At 37.4% G+C, this 15,916-nt stretch overlaps 1 protein-coding gene across 5 annotated transcripts in view; it reads left to right on the forward strand.

Moving 5' to 3' along the window:
- Positions 1 to 15,916, forward strand: part of NBAS (NBAS subunit of NRZ tethering complex) — a 322,841-nt gene that overhangs the window by 61,894 nt on the left and 245,031 nt on the right. For all 5 annotated transcript variants that reach the window (XR_010405385.1, XM_054509604.2, XM_045884116.3 and 2 more), the window contains one exon: positions 6,445 to 6,573. Coding sequence is in view for 4 of the 5 variants with exons in the window: in XM_054509604.2 (XP_054365579.2) it covers positions 6,445 to 6,573 (129 nt within the window). In the remaining variant the exon portion in view is untranslated. The remainder of the gene's footprint in view (positions 1 to 6,444; positions 6,574 to 15,916) is intronic.

The following is a 15,916-nucleotide window of genomic DNA, read 5'->3' on the forward strand; positions in this document are numbered from 1 at the left end:
GGGTTTTCTCTTTTCTACATACTTTTGCACCAGTGTTGCTTCCCACCTGCTGCCCCAGGTTTGTTAACCATGCTTTTGAGGATGATTGATTGATTGATTGATTGATTTTGGGGGGGGTGTCAGACTTATAAAACCACAGTGGGCAGGAATATCTACTGAACTTCTTGAGGGCAGAGATTTATGTTTTGCTGGCTGCTGGCTCCCCAGAGTGTAAAATGGTGCCTGACATGTAATATTGTATTATTGAGTATATTTATTCAATACATAATTGTTGAATGTTGGAAGAGCAGGGCTTATGAATTCACCTTTAAGGCTACGTAGTAATTTGGAACATTTTGAGTGTATGCATTACGGTTCAGTACTTTAATTTTAATATAGCTTGTACACTTGAAAGGTGTAATAAAATAGGAAATCACTCATTTTTAATTGTTCTATGTAGATGATACGCAGTAGAAGAAAGGCAATTTAAACTAATCTCAGGATAAAGATCTGATATTTAACATTTAAAAGAATTACTCTCTTAGAAAGGACAGTTAAAAGTTTTACTGCAGTGTTTGAGAGCAGGCACAATTCCACTCTAAATATTGCTGCCAGTAGTAGAAGGCTTTAATTAGTGTTTTTAATTAACAAAAGATCAAATGGATGTTTGAACTAGTGGTTTAATAAATGATAAATAGAGGTGGAAGTTAAAATCCTGTTCATATTATTAATTTCAGTAGTGTTAGTATCGCATTGCTACACAAGAGATTCAATGAGGTAAGAGGAAAGTACCTTTTGAAAAGTTTTGAGAAGAGATTTGAGACAGGGAGGTAAATAGAATTGTTAATACAGTCAATTAAAAGGGCTATAGATTAATTTCTGGTGGAAGAAGACCATCCACTATGTAAATGGGCTTTGCCAACCAACTTACTTTGTCCTATGTTGCCTACCCAGTGATAACAACTTACCAAGTAATTACTTAGGGAGTCTGCCTTTCAGCGGCTACTCATGGAATAGAGTAGACTGAAGCAGGTAGTAAGTGATATTTATCATTTTCTTTCTTGTTTTGTTTGCCTCACCTTTATTAAGGTATAATTGTAAGATATTTAAAGGGAAGAGCGTGATGATTTGCTGTATGTATACAATGTGAATGGATTTTCCCCCATCGAATTTACACATCCACTACCTTACATATTTACCTTTTTCTTCTGTGTGTAAGAATGTTTAAGTCCTACTCTCTTAGCAAGTTTCAGTTATGTAATGCAGTGTTATCAAGTGTAGTCATCATCTTTTTTTTTTTTTTTAAGATTTTATTTATTTATTTGAGAGAGAATGAGAGACAGCACGAGAGGGAAGAGGGTCAGAGGGAGAAGCAGACCCCCCGCTGAGCAGGGAGCCCGATGTGGGACTCAATCGCGGGACTCCAGGATCATGACCTGAGCCGAAGGCAGTCGCTTAACCAACTGAGCCACCCAGGCGCCCAAGTGTAGTCATCATCTTATACATTAGATCTTCAGAACTTCATCTTATAACTGAAAGTTTCTACCCCTTTACCAACCTCTCCATACTTCCTTCACTCCCCCAGTCTTTGGTAGGCAACTAGTTTCCTACTATTTGTTTCTAGGAGTTTGATTTTTTTTTTTTAAGATTACATATAATACATATAAGTGATATCATGCAGTATTTGTCTGTGTTTGGCATATTTCACTGAGCATAATGCCCCCCAGGTTCATCCATGTTGTCACAAATGACAGGATTTCCTTCTTTTTTTAAGGCCAAATGATACTCGTGTGTGTGTGTGTGTGTGTGTTTGTGTGTGTGTCTGTCTGTCTCCACATTCTCACCAGCATTTGTACTCTTTTCTTTTTGATGATAGCCATCCTAACATGTGTGAGGTGATACCTCATTGTAGTTTTGATTTGCCTTTCCCTGGTGATTAGTTGTACACCTTTTCATGTACCTGTTGGCCATTTGTATGTCTTTTTTGGAAAAAAATGTCTATTCAGATGTTTTTTCCAGTTTTAAGTTGGGTTATTTGGAGTTTTTTGCTATTGAGTTGTTGGAGTCCCTTGTGTATTTTGGATATTAACTTTTTATCAGATATGTGGTTTGTAAATATTTTTTCCTATTTCATAGGTTGTCTTTGCTGTGCAGATGTTTTTAATTTGATGTAGACCTGTTTGTTTATTTTTGCTCTTTTTGACTTTGCTCTTGGTGTCAAATCCAAACAAAATCATTGCCAAGACCAGTCACGGAGCTTATCCCCTGTTTTCTTATAAGAGTTTTAGGGTTTCAGGTCTTAAGCTCAAGACTTTCATCCAGTTAGAGTAGATTTTAGTATATGGTGTACATTAGGGGTCCAGTGATTATCCGGTTTTTCCAATACCATTTATTGAAAGAGTATCCTTTCCCCACTGTGTGTTATTGGCTCCTTTGTTGTAAATTAGTTGACTGCCTATGCATGGGTTTATTTCTGGGCTCTCTGTTCTGTTCCATTGATCTTTGTGCCTGTTTTTATGCCAATGCAGTAGTATTTTGATTACTATAGCTTTGTAACAGTAGTTTGAAATCAGAAAGTGTGATACCTACAGCTTTGTTCTTTCTCAAGATTGCTTTGGCTGCTTGGGGACTTAGGGTCTTTTAGGGTACCATACAAATTTTAGGCTTATTTTTTCTAATTCTGTGGCAAATGCTATTTGAATTTTGGTAAGAATTGCATTGAACCTATAGATCACTTTGGACACTATGGACATTTTAACAGTATTCTTTCAATCCCAAACATGGACTGTCTTTCCATTTATTTGTGTTCAATTTCTTTGATCAGTGTTTTATAGCTTTTCTTGTACAGAGCTCTCCCCTCCTTGGTTACATTTATTCCTAAGTATTTTATTCTTTTTGATGCTAGTATAACTGGGATTGTTTTCTTAATTTCTCTTTCTGATAGTTCACTGTTAGTGTATAGGAATGCAAGTGGTTTTTGTATGTTGATTCTTGTATCCTACAGCTTTATTGAATTTGTTTATTCTGACAGCTCTCTGGTGGAGTCTTTAAGGTTTTTTGTATATAATACTATGTCATCTGTAAAGAGACTGTTTTACTTCTTCCTTTCCAGTTTGTGTGCTTTTTATTTATTTTCTTGCCTAACTGCTCTGGCTAGAATTTCCAGTACTATGTTGAATAAAACTGGCAAGAGTGGGCTTTCTTGTCTTGTTCATGCTCTCAGAGAAAAAGCTTTCTGCTTTTCACTGCCAAGATATATATTCTTGACCAACATTCCAGCTGTTGTAATGATTAAAATAAACATGACATTCATATTTGAGGAATATAAAAAATTCAGACACATTTTAAGTGAAGTGAAAATTACGGCTCAATTTTATTGCTTTTGGAGCTACTTAATTCAGATAGAGAAGATGAGACAAAGATTATTATTCACTTATGCTGAGAAATCTTAATGCAGTATAAGGAATTACAGTTTGAAGGTTTGAGGTTTACTTTTATTGTGATGTGCAGTTGATTGAAAAGCCATTTCCTCTTATTTCCAGAGCACACACGCTGAAATTCTCTCTCTGGCCGACCAAGAAGCACTCAGATTTCTAAATACGGCAGACTCTGTTCACAGAATTTAGCCTGGATTTTCTTACTGTGGCTTTAGATCTTGTGTAACAGTTACTGTCAGGATAATAAATTATTCCCCGAGCCAGAAATACTCTGTGTGCTATAGACACTCAGAAATGTTTCTACAAATAAAAGAGGAGTTTTTATTTCACAAGGAGAACACCTTGTTTCTAAAGTAACATAGGTGACTTGTCTATTGCTGACTGGCTGTAATTCAATTGCTATTGGTAACCGTATCTTCTCACTGTGGGTATATATGAGACTTAAACAGATAACTTGGGACTTTAAAGAAATGTATACTTAATGTATATACAGCTCATGTCTGGGATCTGCTTTTTTTTTTTTATGTTATGTTAATCACCATACATTACATCATTAGTTTTTTGAGGTAGTGTTCCATGATTCATTGTTTGCATATAACACCCAGTGCTCCATTCAGTACGTGGATCTGCTTTAAAACACTTCGGGGGAAAAAAAAATTCCCGAGAATATTGTAGTGACTTGGGAAGGAATCATGAAACGAATGTAGAATGTTGATACTTGTTTATAAGCTGGTTGTTGGGTCTGTGGGTATTCATTGTACTATAATTTCTACTTTTGTGTCTGTGTAAGTACAGATTTCTACAACAAAATGCTTAGAAAAAGGAATGGTAAGTTTGCAGTGTGGATATCATAGTATCAAATAAAACTAAGGGGATTTAAGAACCCACCATGTTAAAAAGCAAGTGGTAATATTTTAGTTATTTACTGCTTAATGTCTAGAAAGAAAAGTAAGGAAGTGGGGGCAGGGAGAAGGATTAAAACAAAGGATAATTTAGCATATTCATTCAGTGTTTTCTAGGTCACAGTGCTATTGTTAAATTCTTCACATTATTCAATATACTTTTTGTTAAAGACATTCATAAACTTCCTATTTGCTTTCAGAGCACTTTTAGGGGAGTTGGTTAATGAAGCATTTGTAATACTTGGGAGTGCTCATCCAGATCACTAGTGACTAATTATTGTAGGTGAGGAAAACAGTTAAGTGTACTTGACCATTACTTCTCTTGAGAAGCATACCTGTGGCTCCTGGAAAGGCTATGACCCAGGGGAGGGCAGTGATCATGGTGCGGTGGAAGTGACCTGGGTCGGGATTGAAGATACATCTAGCTCAGGTTCTGTGGTCTATACTTGAATGATCTTCAGCAAGTGTCTTAACCCTTGCGGTCTTCAGTTTCTTTCTCTATAAACTCTCAGTGATGGGGGAGAGTTCTTCTAGCTAATGAGAATCTATGCTTGTGAGGCGTACCTTATACCAAACCATGGAGCTTATTGACTAGAGTTGTGAATGGAAGATGCCAGGCTCTTCATCTTCTGCTCCTGACCTCCTTTCCATCACAGAGGAGGGGATGGGGTGTATTTAACATCTTGCTGTAAGTGCTTTTGCTTTTATTGCTTCTCTTTCTCGGGCTTCTGTATTTTATTCTTTCTTACATTTAATTCTGGCATTCTGGGCTAGATGTGTTATATCCAGCTAAAGTGATTTTACTCCTTAGTGAGGAGATTAGAGTATGCTAATCTTTTCATCTGTCTACTCATCCAGCAGTGTTTCTCACTTTCTGAAATAGTTCTATTTGTTTTTGATGGCTAATATATCTTAGTCATTGTAGACCTGAGGACTTAAACTCTTGTGTCTGTAGAGACCAAATGGTAGATAATGTGGTGAATTGAGCCAGGCATACTTTCTTTTTTTTAGTATAGTCATGTTTAATTTTTACTTCTGTATCTGATACTTGGCCTTAATCTTCGGGCCATAACCAAGAATGGTGGGGGCTTTGGCTAACTGGAAAGCTTATGACCCTTTGAGGGGTGCATATGCTACCCAGTCCCACCTGATTATTGCCATTTGGTGGTGGTGGGCCCTGTGTTGCCAGTTTTCTAAATGTTAAGGACAAATACGGTTGTAGGCCCTCATTTTGGGTCTGTTTTATTATTTGTGGGTAAACTACCTTAAACCCTGGTTTTAATAAATGCTTGATGGGCACTAGATGTCAGTTAGTGTTTGTTTGATTCTTCTGATTCTTCTTAGGCAATAGGCAGGAGACCTTTCTGCTTGTGTGGTTTCTCTTGTGGTAACTGAGCAACCTGGTATTCTCACTGGGAAAGGACTGAGTGATTGTTTGGACAAGTAGGACTCTGTGCACACTAAGGTTGGCCATATGAAATCTGTGCACTACAAAGTTTCTCTTTTCTATAGCAACAGTTAGATTCCTCAGATTTACCAGGAATCTGGACAATAAACACTCCTAGTGCTCCTCAAATGCAGGAGTGCATGTCCCCCCCTTGCCTTCTTCTGTTCTCTTCATCATTGGACCCTCTTTTCTGCCAACTCTCTCTTCCTCCTGTCCCTTTCCTTTTGTCCACACAGCATGAATTTGTGGCCTGTTTTTGATAGAATATTCCAGATGTTGTGTACATACAGAATCTTGTGAAAATGTGGAGCCCAAATTCAGGAAACTCACAGTCTGGTCAATATCAACCCATGAAAGTTAATAAGAACTCATGGTAATTGATGTGTGATATAAGAGTATTTTTATAATGCTCACATATTTGGGTTTTCAGTTATATGTAAATTATAACACTGTAAAAGAGATTAAAAAAAAAAAAAACAAACACAACTCCTGAAGGGTAAGAGCCCTGTTTCTTTATGCTGGAGCACATTATAGTGTTATAAAGTTGTTGGAACCCTTAATTATGAGAGATAATTTATGACATTGCACCCTCTGAAGAGTGTTATTAAATTCTGGAGGTTACTTCTATTCAGCTACAAGTTCCTTGATCTGACATTAATGTAATATAATTACTGTATAGGATGGCATCTTTAAGATGAGCCTTTCTCCAGATGGGACCCTCCTTGCTGCCATTCACTTCTCAGGGAAACTAAGCATCTGGGCCATTCCATCTCTGAAGCAGCAAGGGGAATGGATTCAAAATGAGCAGGTATGTCTCTTGATTATTATTATTCTAAGAATGAGTCTCGCTTAAGGGTGAGTACTGACAATACTAATTTCATTTGGTTGATATTTTACTGTAGCACATAGCTATTATTTATTCATATCATGCGAAAGCTTTAGTTATATTAGAATATTATCAATATAGTAGGATAAATTTAGAGTAGAGTAGCACTGTGTACTGACTTTAATTGGTAGTGCAATACACTCTATACGGAGTGTACTCTGTCCACCAACCGCTCCTCTTTTCTTTTTCTCATTATAAAAATACAGAATGGAGATATTAATTTTGTAGCAACAGTCAACTAATATGATGGCTTCCAAGGGTCAATATTCTAAAAGGGTTACAATTCTTCCCACATCTTGCAACACTCGTATAGTATTGGGTTTATTTAAGGCTTAAGACTTGAAGGGAGTTATCTTCTCTTCACTCAAAAGGTAGATAATGAAGATACAGTCTGTTAATTTTTTAGTGTCTTGAAATGACAGGTTGTAAGAATGAACAGTTTCAGTTGTTTAGCAACAGATTCAATATCTGTTATAATCTAAAATCATGATGGGCTGTGTATTGTGATAGAGTGAAGATTTAAAGAAAAATCTTCCCAGTTAGATACAACTTATGTTCTAGGTCTTTTACTCCTCTGATTACTATTTAGCATTTCAGCACTTAAGGTTTATACTTCCCCATATCCCTTTGCCATAAGAATATCTCGTCACCAGCTTTGGTGGATGGTTTTGTGATTCCCGGATTGGAGCCTATGCCCTGAATGGTCTGAATGGGTTGATGTCTTTTTTCAGAATTCTTTTTAATGTCATTTCATCAGTTAAACTGAGCTATTAAAAGAATTTTGAAAATCAAAGGGTGTTTGGTTATTCCCAGAATAGCAGAGGGAAAGAGAAACTGGCTCTGCATTTTCTTACACTTTTCACAGACTTAAATTTGTTTTCACTATTCTTCAATTTTTTGTTTTTATACACAAGTTTGGGAAGATTGTTTTCCCTCTAGTTCCTACTCACCTTGAATGTAATTTGGTTTCCACATGTCTACTGCACTCTATCTCACTGGATCTAGATTTGTTCTAAATAGAAGAGGCGCTCCTCAGTCTTCAACTCAGTAGCTCAATACAAGGAACATTCTCTCTCTCTCTCCTTGGAATTTATAGCTAGCTTGATTTATATCTTCCTTCTAGAAGTGGAATGGATCAACTCTAAAACCATTTGTGTAACAAATATAGCTATGCATACTGGATTATTGATCCAAAAGGTACCATGTATTTGTCATGGTTATTGATGTATAGTGATAAATTTGTCATTTGGGAATACCCTGTTCTATTATATATGTGAAATTTTACATTTGGGCAAATTTTTTTTGAATTTACTAATTTTCTTGAATTATTTCATTCACCTAATAGAAATACTGATGAAGTTCAGGGCACACTTAGTATTTCATTTTGTTAGTATTCCAGAATGGCATATGTGTGTAGTGCAGAGGCTATTTAGGCAAAAATCATTAGTATGCTCTTACGTTTACTGAAATTCTGGATATCCTTCTTTACCTGCAAGGATAAATTGAATTTATTGTAGTCCTTATTGGCATATATTCAACTTTTTAACTGGTTAGACATTATTTTGTCATTAGTTGCCAATCAATATCATTTTAATTAACTACTCTTTAGCTCATTAATGTTATTCATTAGATTTTTATAACGATTCTATTAAAAGAGTTAAAAATTGTTTAAAAATCTTGAATAACTAACTCTAAATATCTCAGTAATTTGGAAAATGCCATCAGAAAAGTCATGGGGTAGGAAGGGAGGAAGAGGTTTATGGTGTAAAGAGATGAGTTCGTGCCAGAAGTTGGTCTCCGGTATTGTCCCAGGGAGACTCTTTTGAACTCTACCTTGAGAGTTTGTTTTATTTTTATTTTTTTAAAGATTTTATTTATTTATTTAACAGAGAGAGACAGCAAGAGAGGGAATACAAGCAGGGGGAGTGAGAGAGGGAGGAGCAGGCTTCCTGCTGAGCAGGGAGCTGGATGTGGGGCTTGATTCGAGGACCCTGGGATCATGACCCGAGCCAAAGGCAGATGCTTAATGACTGAGCCACCCAGGCGTCCCTCTACATTGAGAGTTTAGAAGGGTAGTTTGTCAGGGATTGCTATAGAGGAATCTTTCTGTTGTACTACAGTGAGCTTCCATCTTACCTCTTCTAGCTCTGTTTTAGCAGCCCCCAGTCTATAGAGACCATCTATTGATGTAACTTGTTATATCTTTTATTACAAACTGACCAACTTGTAGGATAATATATCTGTCTTTTCAGATTGGGTTGCTATAAATTCCCTTGAATGCCTGAGCAAACTAGAGAAAAAAACAGGTTTGAGGGCTCACAAAACTGAAAACCAGGGACCCGGTTGCCATTACCATGGACATTTTGCAGGTGGTGGATTCCTTTGCTGAGTGAACAGTGGCTTAGTGAGAATTATTAAACCTAATCCTATCTTTATTGGTATTTCTACTGCTGCTCAGCATACCACCTCATTCCAGATTTCATCCCATCCTGGGCTGGTGGCTGCCAACCCCTCTGTTTTCTTGCTGTAGCTCAGCACATGGAAAGACTGTGGCTAAATAGAATAGATTTTGTGCTCCGAGACCCCTGCTCATTTTGGTCTGAGAAGAAATTTTGCCCAAAGTTGAAAACACAAAGAATTTAATTTCATCTAATCTTTTCTTTAAAATTCTAGGATTATGGTCAAAATGCAAACTGATTTGTTTACCTGTCGTCTCTTCTCATCTGATCATGATGCTGTTTCACACTTGCTTCCTGAACTTTCCTCTCCCTTCTCCCTGCTTTTGTCCAACCCTTTCTACTATTCTTTCTGAAACTTTATCCCATGATAAACAAACTCCTATGAGGCTTCATCATTTTCACAAGAAGAACACTCTGGTTTCTTTTGATACACTCATTTCGGCTTATGTAGCTCAGTAAGATCATGGTTCATGTAGACAGTATTCTTGTAGCTTCTGCAAAATTTGCTGTAATAATAACCTCTATTATTATTTATTGAGCACTTATTTTGTCCCAGGTTTACTTAGCAAGGCAAGTAAGCAGTAGAGTTGAGATTTGGTTTCATCTCTCTCTGACTGTGATGTACATGCTCTATCCATGACCCTGTGGGAACATAAATACATTTTTAAAAGGGTGGAAAAAACATTTATTTGGTTTTTTAAATTAGGCTTTATTTATTTGATCTTTAAAAGAATAGAGTTAAATCCTTTTTCTCAGTGAATGTAACACAGATTTCTTCAGCCTTCTTGGATGTGTTGGACTCTTGAGCCCCAGTTATTGTGTACCGCCAAGAACTGGAGTAAATAATTGACATAGCTTCTCACTGGTAAATCCTTAAGTTTACAATAGATAGATACAGTACTTATGATGTGCGGAGAGATTATGTGAGGGTGGTAACTCTGTTCAGCGAAAAGAGTTTGAACAACTCTACTTTGCTTGAGTCTTTCACCTATATCCTGGGAGTTCATCACCTTGGATTGGACATTTTTGGTTTGGATATTACTGTAGAAAGGGAGTCATTGAAATCTAGTGCACTATGGTAAGTGCTGTAAAGCTTGTATGTAACAGTTCTATAAAGAGGAAGCTGTTAACTATATTCATAATAATAATCATAAAATAATAGAGTTCAACTATTTACTGAATCTTTACCAAGTTTCAGAGTAGAAAATGCAGTGAAGTCCCAGGGCTTGCCCTTAAGATGTTCATAGTCTTGCAAGGGAGATTATAAACAAATCAATAAAGGAACATGTTACTATTATGAAGAGATAAGCTCAGGGGAAGGACACACAATCCAGTTGGTGGAGTTGGGGGGGAAGGATCTTTGGGAGTAAGTAGCATTTGTATAGTAAGGTTTGGCTGTCCACCCTAGGTGATTGTCACCTATTTCAGTTACTTCACTGCAGTCCTAGAAAGTGACAAGCGTTTTCGTATTTTAATAGATGGGACTAGTGCTAAAAGAAGTAAACTTTTATCACTGCATGTTAGACTCAAGATTCCGGTTGGGCTCAGGTTCTCCGACCTCATAGGTTAAGCCTTTCTTTCAGCGTATCCTCTGTAGCCCTTATGTTGAGAGCTGCTGACTTTTGTCTGGGCCAGTTAGGCACTAGCGATGATATTAACAGAAAACAAGGGAGAGAGTCCATGCAGTTTATGTGAATGACCGCTCTGGAGTTGGGTGGTTCGTTGTGCCGAGACCCTGGAAACGTGAAACTATAAGTAAGTTATTTACCAAATATATTGGTGTCATTTTATGTGCTCATCACTGGCTGAGAAACTTAAACGGTGCTCCTTTCTCCTTCGTCCAGCAATCGTCAGGGGACCTTGGGTCAGCCAGGTGGGACAGGGCTGTACCTCTTCTATGGCTCTTCTAGGACATGACTAGCCAAGCCAATGGGTTTGAAGTAGATTACATGGTAATATAGAGTGTATAATCAGCTATCGTTTTAGCTAAAACATTGCCTGAGAAGAAACTAATGTTACTATTGCCTGTACAGCTTTAGCCTCTTTTACGAAATTGTGAATGCAGCTCATCTGGGGCTTTCTTCATGTAATTCGCTACTTTATTAGTTTTTCATAATATGCTTTGTGTGATTGAGTATTCTCTCTTTAAAATCTAATGATTAAAGGTAGTTGTGGAAGTGCCTATTCTGATTTACTTCTCTCCAGTTTTGAGTTGATTAAATACTTCAGCTTTCATTGTCAATATGAAATTCCATCTGGCTAGAAATCTGTGAATATTAAGTTTTGTTCATGTCTGGAATATAGTAAAATTGCTAAAGTGTTTTTCATTTCAAACATTTCCCGTATGTTATGTTTATATATTTCCATCTCATTTTTGGCCTTAATTTTTTCTGAAGAAGTTTTATTTGTACTTTATTTGTACTTCCTTAGATGAAATAGGAAATATAAGTTTCATTTCTCCTACAATTTTATTTGCTCTTTGACACAAAAGTGGGTATTGAACAAATTTTGTTGAATGGATCGATCAATGAAAGATAAGTGGGAAGATGACAGTTAATGTGATTAATCTTGATATAAGCCACAGCTGTTTTCACAACTTCACTCAACTGTGAACTTCTGGAGAATAGACACTGAATATACATTTCTTCCGTGGGGTCTAACATAGAGCTTGGCATATTAAATACTAGTAAGTGTTTGTGGAATGAAAAAAAAAAAACATTTGACAGGTTGCTTTTATGCAGTTGCATGCTGGGTCTTCATTATATTTAGCTTCTAGCAGCTAAAAAGGATCAACAATTAAATTCCTAAATCCAAAGAAAACATTGCAGTAGCCATGATAGCCTTTCTGTACAAAATCTATAAGTGTATTCTTAGGACATTCTCCTTTAGGCTGCTGCTACACCATGACATGGGGGCACCTCGGGCTGTTTTCAGACACAAGGTAGCATGTCCTACAAAGCAGAGTGACAACAGAGGTTACTTCTCAGAATATATGAACATGGTACCAGGAGTCAGTACCCCTGGCGTGCCTTCACAGGGGTCGTGGGTTCTTGGTGATCCTGCTCTCAAAGCACCAGCCTACTGAGTGTATATCAGATGTCCTATAGCACGGCCAGATCACGGGTCCCCTCGTAGAGGTTTTAGGGATGAAGGATGGTAAGTCTGGTGCAGTTTGAATAGTATGGGGGATGCAGTGGGAGTATCAGCTTTTTTGGGGGTGGGGAGGTGCCTCTTAATCCCCTTTACCTATTTTTGTCCATCTCCCCCGACTCCTACAACTACCATTTTATTCTCTGTATTAATGAGTCAGTTTATATTTTCTTTGTTTTGTGTTTTAGATCCCACATATAAATGAAATCATATAGTATTTGTCTGTCTTTGTCTGACTTACTCCACTTAGCATAATACCCTCAAGGTCTGTGCACGTTGCCATGCAAATGGCAAGATCTCATTCTTTTGTATGGCTGAGTAATATTCCATTATATGTATATACCACATCTTTTTTATCTCCTGTATCAGTGGCCACTGGGTTGCTTCCATATCTTGGCTGTTGTAAATAATGTTGCAGTGAACATAGGGGTTTATGTATCCCTTCAAATTAGTGTTTATCTTTTGTTTCTTTGCTTTCTTTAATTTTCTTTCATTCAGGCTTTCATAGCCTGAAGCAGAGCTAAGTTTGGAATTTTGTTGGGGCTTCTTTCTTAAATATACTGTGCAGATAATTTCATCAGACTTGCAAATATTGTGAAGTTAAACATTTAGTTCACATATCTAGAGTGAATCTGCTAGGTGTACTGCAAAGGTGATAGCGTATAGATAGGTGTATATCCAGAAGAATTTAAAACAGGTACTCAAACAAATACATTTACATACATGTTTGAGCAGCACTATTCACAACAGCCACAAGCGGAAGAAACGCAAATGTCCATTAATGGAAGGCTGGATCAATCAGTTGCGGTAAATACCTACAATAGAATATTATTTGGCCATAAAAATGAATGAAGTACTGATATATGTTATAATGTGGATGTACCTTGAGAACATCACGCTAACTCAAAGGAAGCCAGACACAAGAGGTTACATATTGTATGAATTCATTTATATGAAACATCCAGAATAGGTAAATCCATTTGAGGCAGAAAGCAGATTGGTAGCGGCTGAGGGGAGGAGGGGCGGGAGATAACTGTCTGCTGGTAAGTGGTTTCATTTGGGATTGGTAGAAATGCTTGGAAACAAAAAGGAAGTGACAACACGGTAAACATACTAAATGCCACTGAAGGTTCATTTTAAAATGGTTAATTTACATTATGTGAATTTTAGCTCAACAACAACAAAAAATGACTTTGTGAACCTTCACATCCCCCAGAACCCTAAGACAAGCAAAAATGCAGATCATGAGAACTGATATTCCTGTGCTTTAGTGAAACGGACCTACTTTTTTTCCTTTTTTTAAAAGATTTATTTATTTACTTTAGACAGAGCATGAGTGGAGGGGAGGGGCAGAGGGATAGAATCTTCAAGCAGACTCCTTGATGAGTGCAGAGCCCCATGTGGGGCTTGATCCCAGGGCCCATGAGATCATGACCTGAGCTGAAACCAATAGCCGGACGCTTAACTGACTGAGCCACCCAGCTGCCCTCTGACCTACTTTTGTTTCCTGAATAAATTTAGTACTTTTTTAACCTTTTGTGTACTTTCGCTCATGTTGTATTTCTCTGACTGGAATGTCTTCCTCCACCCATGTTCCATGCCCAGGTTTTATCCAGTCTTATAGCACCAATGTAGCACTTTCTTTATACCTCTTTAGCCCCTTTTGGCTTTCTCAAGCCTGTATTAAAAAATGATCTCTTCATCCTTTGATACCCTTGGTGCTTTTATCTAGGTCTCTTTTTGGGTAGTTATCAAATTTCAACTTGGGTTATAGTAAATTTTATCTGTTTCTTACTTAGCTCTCTGCCTGCTTGAGTTGTGGGACCTATCTGATTTCTTTTCCCTCTCTCACAGTGTAAGTGCACAGTATTCATTGACTAAATAGCAGAAGAAACCACACTTGTTAGAGGTTGTAGGAACACTACTACTATGTCAACTAATTTTCCTGTGCTGTAGGCATTCTCATTGGAGTGCAATGATTTAAAAGATTAATTCATTCACTTATTCAGCATTTAGCTACTATGACAGGTGAGCACCATGATGGATCTGGGAATAGGAGGATGACTGACAAAGCTGTGGATGCAGAACAAATCTTCAGCTTGTGGTTAGGAAATGAAATCACAAGAGACATCCATTATTTAAGCCATCTGCATGGAACAGTCTAGTCCCAAAGTATGTGGAGACTGACCCCCATAGACTAGTACTGCTTGTTCATGTTGCTCCTTCTCATCATTAACTTGGATGAAGACAAGCTCACCTTGAATTCTCAACGTACTTATACCACTGAGGGATTTCTTTTGAAAATTTTTTGAAGATTTCTTTTAAATTTCATTGTGATCTGTACGTACTTAAATTTACCTAAGGCTGAATTATCAGTGTTGTTGTTGTTGCTTGTGGGACTTAAAGCTTTACTCCCTGCTCCCCTAGTGTACTTCAGAATGTCAGTTTAGGGAGGCACACATGTTGTCATATAAATCAGTGGTGGTATGGGGCGCCCGGGTGGCTCAGTCGTTAAGCGTCTTCCTTCGGCTCAGAGGGTCATGATCCCAGGGTCCTGGGATCGAGTCCCGCATTGGGCTCCCTGCTCAGCGGGGAGCCTGCTTCTCCCTCTCCCTCTGCCTGATGCTCCCCCTGCTGTGCTCTTATTCTCTCTGCCAAATAAATAAATAAAATCTTAAAAAAATAAAATCAGTGGTGACGTGCGTGTGGTGCTGTGGGAACATGTACACCAGTGATTCAGGGGGACTGAGAATGGCTAAAGTGCCCTATAAACGATCACATAAGATTTCAATAAGTTGATTATTTTCACTAATATATACCTTCTGGTAGTCTAAGTCTTTGAAAGTTAATTCTCTTTTTTACAATAAAGTAAACGAGGACATTCTATTTCTTGCCTTTTATGGTAACTTTTTGGATAAAGTTTAAAGAATTCTATCTTCTGTTCTCAGGGACTGCTCTGAGTGATTTATCATAGTAGTGGAGATCAGGAAGTTCTTTTAGGCCATGGAAAGAAGTACTAATTTTCATACTCTAAAGGGTTAGCCACTGAGAAATTGTTAATAAAACATATATGTTTGTTCTGTTACATTAGATGAAAAAGCACATTTTGATATAATATAGCATTTTTATTTTAGGCTTAAGATTTCAGATAAGTAGCCAAATGATTTTTTGCTGGTCTTTTCCCATACTGTTAAAATTCTGAAAATGAAATAATTAACAATGAGCCAAGAGGGTGTATGGCAGTGTCTTAATCTCAATTGTTGTATGATATTTGAGATTCTAGAAGGTGGGCATGACATTATGTTCCATGAAATTAGAATATGAATAGATCAGGTTTGAGGATTGCATGGTTATATTTTTTTACTTAGTAAATTTTTAGTCCTAGGAAGTTAGAACTGGAGATAACATGGGGGTTGCAGAGTCCTGTCTCAGAGCTAGGGAGCCCAAGGCCTGGAGGGGTCGCTCAGCTTATAAGTTGTAGGAGTAGGACTTGCATCCAGGCCTGTGTTATTTACAGCAGCATAGCTGTTCTCCCAGAATGTAAGTGTGTGTGTGTGTGTGTGTGTGCAGAACTGTTAGTGTATCTTGCTCTCATTTGTATTAATTGCATACTTGCTATCTTACTGTTCTTATGCATGTTATTTTCTTTATTAAAT

The sequence above is a fragment of the Mirounga angustirostris genome, unplaced genomic scaffold (genome assembly GCF_029215605.1).
Source record: "Mirounga angustirostris isolate CCGP_5_RB_7025 unplaced genomic scaffold, mMirAng1.0.hap1 SCAF_10, whole genome shotgun sequence".
Taxonomy (NCBI): Eukaryota; Metazoa; Chordata; class Mammalia; order Carnivora; family Phocidae; genus Mirounga; species Mirounga angustirostris.